Below are 6,318 nucleotides of genomic sequence, written 5' to 3'. Positions count from 1 at the left end.
GGGATACTGTCACACTCAATAAATATCAGGAGGCTTGATAAAATAAATGGTTACATTAATTTAATTTTCTTCTTTCTGGAAGTCTTTTACATTACACTTCTGTATCCGTTTGCAACTGTTACTGCGTAAACAGCAGTATACTGTAGATCTTCTGTATCCAGACAAGTTCTTAACATCCAAACTAGTATTAACCTTAATAGTTTTTATTTTGCTGAATGGGAATAAAATCTATTAACGCACACAAGTTCTATTGAATCTTACTTCCCATCAAAACCCAGTGTACTCACAAGTCCAGGCAAAGGGGGAATGTGAAATGATGATAAAGATGTAGATCAAAACATTAGGGCAGGTGATTCTTATCCAAAGTTAACTCTCAGTGCGATCGATTTTTAAGTTTTAAGATTTCTCTGCAGCTTGTACTCGCACCACGTTGGTCTTAAATGTCTTTACTTTAACTTTATTATCTGTCGTAAATAACAGAAATATATGTATGTGTATTCTAGCACAGAGAATAATAGCAAATAAAAAAAAAAACATAACCTTATTGTATTATATGCAATTCAAACTATATATGAACACATTTCCTTTTAATATTAATTCATATTTAATAAAATATGTAATGTGTGATAACATTTAAAAATGTAGCAAATATAAATATGTGCTTAAGTGGCTGTTAGAAACATAAACGTGTATTATCAATATTGGTGTTTATTGATCAGTATACTTATACAACACTGTTGCATTTTAACATTTTTAACAGGTGTTTTGTTATTATGTTAATTATGTTTTAAGATATTATATGTGATCAGGACAAATCGCTTATCTGTCTGTTTCCACAGGGACCAATCTTCATGTCTTTCTTCTTGGCACTGAGGGAGATGGCCCATCTGCCGGTGCCCAGCTTGCAGACCGGAGGCATGCTCTGGTTTCCAGACCTGACAGCAGCAGATCCTTTTTATATCCTGCCTTTGGCTTCCACTGGAACCATGTTCTTAATCATGCAGGTCAGCCACCTTTTACCCAACTCCTCAGTAGGTAATGATCTATTTATAAACTGTTGAATGTCATTGTGAATTTCCTAAATAATCACCTCAATGTCTTCTCTTTTAGTTGGGTATAAAGTCTAATATAGATAGCCCCTATGGGCGAGCCCTGAAGTATACGTCCAGGCTCATGCCCTTTCTCGTCTTCCCCCTCACCATGAACTTCCCCGCGGTGAGTAATTAACCTCCCCACATCATACTGAAAGAGTACTTTGTATATACACTGTCTAAAATCCTTTTCTTCTCAAACAAACCTCAGGCGGTGTTTACCTACTGGCTGACCTCCAACTGCTTCTCCTTGGGTCAACTCGCTCTACTCAGACACCCCTCGGTTAAACATATCTTGGGGATCCCAGAGAGGATCCAACACCCACCCTCCAACCTGCCACGTCAAAACATGATCGAAAGCATGATGAAGAGTTAGTGTCTAAACGTACATCCAGTAGAATTTAAGGACATTAGCACTGTTAAACTATGGAGCTCAGTTGACACAGTGATCATTTCTGTCTTTGTCCAACTCTGGTTTGGTTTCGCCCAGGCTGGAGAAAGGGTCAGCTGGTCATGGAGATGGAAGAGAAGGAAAGGAGAACCAAAAATCAACTGGACCTCACAGATAATGGTCAGTCTCACCACTACATCATCAGCTTCACACAGACCTATTCCTTCTTTGGCTGTATTTCAGCTGTGTGCCACTGAGAAACAGCTGGCTGAGGTTGTTTCTACATGATGGCAAAAACATGTATTAAAGTACACAATAACTCCATGACATAAGAAAATATTCTCTATTAATTCTGACAGACGGGAATAAAGACAAGCTGTTGGATTGATAGTTCTAACAAACTAATGTACTGCTTATTCATAATTTAGGCAATTAAATGCCATTGAGTAATATTCTGGCCATAATGTGCACTTTAAATTTTATCCACAATACATACTTTGTAATGTCTTTATGTAGAAATGGGGCATGTGCTCCACTTTGTGGCCAGAGCCAGTAATTGCAATATAAAAAGCTAATTGTAACCGGGTATTTAATGGGGTTGTTACTGTTTAACCCTTTACACAATACTGAGAGTCAGTTTGTTCTTGGATAGGTTATGGTGTGTTTAATTACACACTAACTGCAGCTCCGGAGACAGATACCAATTGTGAAATCTCCTTTGAACTGTCAACTGACAAAATAAGACATTTAAAATCAATAAATGAATTATTAAAGAAAATAATTAGGTATAGTTATTTGCAATCCTATGTCAGACAAAATATTTTGTGTACCTTTTTTATTTTTTGTAACATGTTTATCTAAAAAAAAGTTTCCATCTTTTGTGTGCCATGTTGAGTGCTCTCACAATTTTAGATGAAAAGCTTATCACTAAGCAAGTGGAATAGTACTACACATGCTAAAGGCTAGAGGGCGCTATTATCATGATTATCTCTGTGCTGTCAAGACTTTGATTTCTAATTGTACTGAAACTGTAAATGGGTTTATAGTTAACCCTACATTACATGTATGGCTTTCAGTTTAGCACTTCTTTTCGTCTTCTTTTCAGGTCCTTCTTCTTTTCAGACTTTTAACCACAATCCTCTCGAACAGACTCCACCTGTAGCGTCAGATAAAGACAAGGAAGCTGGTGGCAAGGCGAGGCCATGGAAGGACACAATTGGATAGATCAGACTGGCTGACTGCTTGACAGTATGTACTTATTATTAATGTACATATTTATGGGTGGGACAGGGTTGTTGTTATGTATTATTCTGTTTAAAATCTCCCTCAAAACAACCACTTTGGTGTATCTATTTTAATTTCTGAGCGTACAACACATTAATCTACTTTCCAAGAAAGATCCCTGGAGCATAATGAAAGAAATAATCAATGTATGTTGTCAACAAGTAATTTTATTATAAATACATGTTTGCAGCAAAGTCATTTACTCAGAAACTGCAGAAAAAATTAGTTAAGTTGTGTAAAATAGCCCTTCACTTCACTAGACCTTGCACCTTACAGTATAAAACCTTTTTATGAATGAAACTCCTTTACTGCTCGATTTTCATTTGTGCAAATATTAATATTAATAATAATAATAATACCAAAGTTTCTATGGTCAGCAGTGCTTTTAGTTTCAAAGATGTTCTCCTGTCCACTTAAACAATTTAACCACAATAATTTGCCAACTTCCAGTACAATCAGAAAGGTATTACGGTTATGTAATTTCACACGAAATACTTGAAGGATCAATTAAATAATTCTCTGCTAATACGTACAGTTCTGTAATAAAAACAGGTGTTCTTCAAGAGTGTATAAAAATGTTCAGCTAGGGTGAAATCTTGCCAACAAGCACCCGGGGCGCCATCATTCGCGCATTCATTGACATTGTGACCGGGTGATGATTGACAGGTCTGAGAACTGCGGTCCAGCTCAAGCCCAAATGTTTGGTCCATCGAGGCCTCGTGGTAGCAGCGACTGGCCAGGATGAGTTTAGGTTCTACATTTGTGCATCGTCAGTCTCTGGCACGGGGCTCTACTCCTCCTTGTCGTCCATTTCAGTCAGAACAGAGTAGCACACCTTCTGAATCAGCAAGCCGGATTTAGCTGAAAGAAGTGGAGACAAGAGAAACGTTAGGGCAATCTGTTCATCTGTTATTGGCCTGAATCCAGCTGCAAACACTGACACCAAATTTAATTTGAGCCAGTGTTGAGCTCAAGTGAATTGCTCTGTAGTTGTTTCCAATCATTGGAAATAAATATCCAATCATTGGAAATAAATATTCATTCATTGTAAATGTATGATTTCCTATTAACAATTTACAAAAACTGTGTTGACACAGAATACAAAGTCTGGTTACCAACAGTTATCAGTGTGATAAATCTTTCACAGTATATTTGTTGACATACAACAGTTTTTTTTGTTGTTGTTGCCATTTTCAATGAAAATACCCTCTTTAATCAAAAGAAAACTAGGCTGTTCTTTTAATTTAAATTAATATCTATAATGTTTTCTTGGAAAAACAAATATTATCTTGGATCTTGTACAACAGTTTTCCCATTATAGGGTCAAATACATGACTTCACATTCTTTGCATTGCATCCCAATTAAATGCAGTAAATGCTCAATAATTAATTGATCAATTGATCCCTGCCAAATGTTAAAGCTGGCCTTTGAGTCAATATCATAAGCTCCCAAGCATGTTTAAGTTTATTGCAAAATATTAGCGTCAAAGAGTCAAAGTTGGATCTTTATTTCACAATCTGCTACCTGACAGCAATCTGGTTTCAAACAAAATGTCTCTTCAATAGATGAAAACACTGAAGGATTCCTGGGGCTCTCTTACCGATGAGGCTTCGTAGCCGCAGTGGCCTCTTATGTGCCGGAGTGTAGCAGCAGAGGAAGTAGACGGGCACTCCTGACAGAGCGATGCCAATGCCGATCAGGGAGTTGATGGTGTCACTGTAGAGCGGCACCACCACGAGGAAGACGGTGAGGAGACAGAAAACGATGGGGAAAAAGAGACTAAGCTGAGGAAGAAAGAAAGAAGAGGTTGGATGATGGTCGGAATCAATTATGTAGTTCAACTTTGTTTCTATAGCACCTTTCAAAACCAAAATGTAAATAATATTCAGTAAAATACATTTAAAAAATGCAGTAAAAAAAGTTACCTTTAGTGGTCTCTTTCTGTCCGGCTGCTTCCAGCGCAGATACAGTTGTCCCAGAATGGACAGACCGACAAAGAACCAGTAGCTGAAGCTGTAGTAGTTGATCAACCTGAACACGTCTTCTACACACAGGTATATGAGAGCCATGATGCCCTGCAGGAGACATGGAAGAAACATAAATCAGACTGCGAAATGTGGTGGTTATGGTTTTCCTAAAGGTGCAAATGAAACCATGAGACAACAGGAAAATAAAAGATGGCAAGGGTTGACTGACGTTGAAGAGCAGGGCGGGGACGGGAGTGTAGCGGTGGACATGGATCATGCACAGGTAGTCAGGCAGGTGGCCCTCTCTGGAGCCCACGAAGAACAGCCTTTAGAGACACAAAAAAAATATGCAACAGAGCGGTGATGAGTGAGGGACACAATGGAGACAATGAATGAGTGAGTGGGTGCTGATAACGCGGGGGTGAAGTGATGGCAAAAAAAATATTCAAATGTAATCCTTTACCTGGAGGAAGCCAGGATGGAGGCGTTAAGTCCTCCGAAACAGGAAAGAGCCACGGCGAAGGGAATCGTCCAGTTCATTACACCAAACACCTGGTCTGCAAAAGTCTGAAAAGAGGAGAATAAATGCTGTAAAACTGCACTTTATGGATATCAACAATTGTTGGGCGGTATGACCAAACATAACAGGGCCTTTTATACAGGTTTATAATAGCATATTCTACTGTCTGGAGTACATAGAATATAAAAACATTTCAATGTCATGTAAATACTGAAGGAAACAATATATGAAGGGAACATTTGCAGAATGTCAACAATGTCAGTAAAAGCAGCACTTAAAAATAAAAAAAGAAATTGCCAACAACTTTAACACTGCTGCCTTTTTCAAAACAAAATATTTTAAAATGGGTGTATTAACACTATAAACTGATAAAATACTAAAAATATGTAAGTATTCAAAGAGGTATTTCTCAAATATTCTACTGCACGAGTAAGAAACATATTGTCACAAATTGTGTGTGCCATGGCGTTTTGCCTTGTTAAACAGCAAAAACAATGTTGCTCCAGTTAGAGTTACAGCAGTTATTTTAGCTATGCAACAGTGTGGCGGTATATGAGAAATTCCTATCATACAGGAAATTAAGTCTAGTAGAGGAGTTCATCCAGTACATCAGACAAGTGATTAAGGATTATATGCACTTACCACAGCTACAGCATCACTGTCTAAGATGGCATTGATGGGGAGGATGGTGTAGTAAGCCACGTTGGTCAGAATGTAGATCACAGTTACTATGGGCATGGAAATAGCGATGGCCAGTGGCAGATTCCTGTAGTACACACAAACAAACAGCAGAGGGAAGCAAAAGAGGTGAGTCTTAAACGAGGTTCATGCTTCCTCAGGAGTCTGTGGGTCAAGAGCAGATCAGATCGACCTTGTGGGTGAGGGGAGGATGGGGATTGTGATAAAGTGGGCAGGGGGGGTGTTTGTCACCTAATCTGCCTGGGAACCCTGGGAGAGGCTTGTGATCCAATCACATGTGTAGTCTTGAGTAGAGTACTAATTTTGAGGTATTTTTTGCAATGTTATACTTCTATTCTACTACAACTCAGAGGCAAATATTGTAC

The 6,318-nt window shown here is 38.4% G+C and overlaps 2 protein-coding genes across 3 annotated transcripts in view; one reads left to right on the top strand and one right to left on the bottom strand.

Annotated features, from left to right (window-relative positions):
- Positions 1-2,730, top strand: part of oxa1l (OXA1L mitochondrial inner membrane protein) — a 5,129-nt gene extending 2,399 nt beyond the window's left edge. Inside the window, exons 6-10 of the mRNA XM_035675760.1 lie at positions 840-1,004; positions 1,111-1,215; positions 1,303-1,462; positions 1,582-1,662; positions 2,588-2,730. Coding sequence (XP_035531653.1) covers positions 840-1,004; positions 1,111-1,215; positions 1,303-1,462; positions 1,582-1,662; positions 2,588-2,706 — 630 coding nt within the window. The 3' untranslated portion in view covers positions 2,707-2,730. The remainder of the gene's footprint in view (positions 1-839; positions 1,005-1,110; positions 1,216-1,302; positions 1,463-1,581; positions 1,663-2,587) is intronic.
- Positions 2,731-2,922: 192 nt separating this feature from the next.
- Positions 2,923-6,318, bottom strand: part of slc7a7 (solute carrier family 7 member 7) — a 10,587-nt gene continuing 7,191 nt past the window's right edge. Inside the window, exons 6-11 of one of the 2 annotated variants that reach the window (XM_035674870.1) lie at positions 5,897-6,020; positions 5,198-5,301; positions 4,964-5,060; positions 4,693-4,842; positions 4,368-4,551; positions 2,923-3,627 (exon numbers count right to left, since the gene is read on the bottom strand). In XM_035674870.1, the coding sequence (XP_035530763.1) occupies positions 3,557-3,627; positions 4,368-4,551; positions 4,693-4,842; positions 4,964-5,060; positions 5,198-5,301; positions 5,897-6,020 (730 nt within the window). In that variant the 3' untranslated portion in view covers positions 2,923-3,556. Of the gene's footprint in view, positions 3,628-4,367; positions 4,843-4,963; positions 5,061-5,197; positions 5,302-5,896; positions 6,021-6,318 lie in introns of both variants that reach the window. The other variant, XM_035674869.1, reaches the window with a different exon arrangement.

This window comes from Morone saxatilis, unplaced genomic scaffold, assembly GCF_004916995.1.
Source record: "Morone saxatilis isolate NCDOM2014 unplaced genomic scaffold, NCSU_SB_2.0 Contig4, whole genome shotgun sequence".
Taxonomy (NCBI): Eukaryota; Metazoa; Chordata; class Actinopteri; family Moronidae; genus Morone; species Morone saxatilis.
This window is presented reverse-complemented; position numbering and strand designations above follow the sequence as displayed.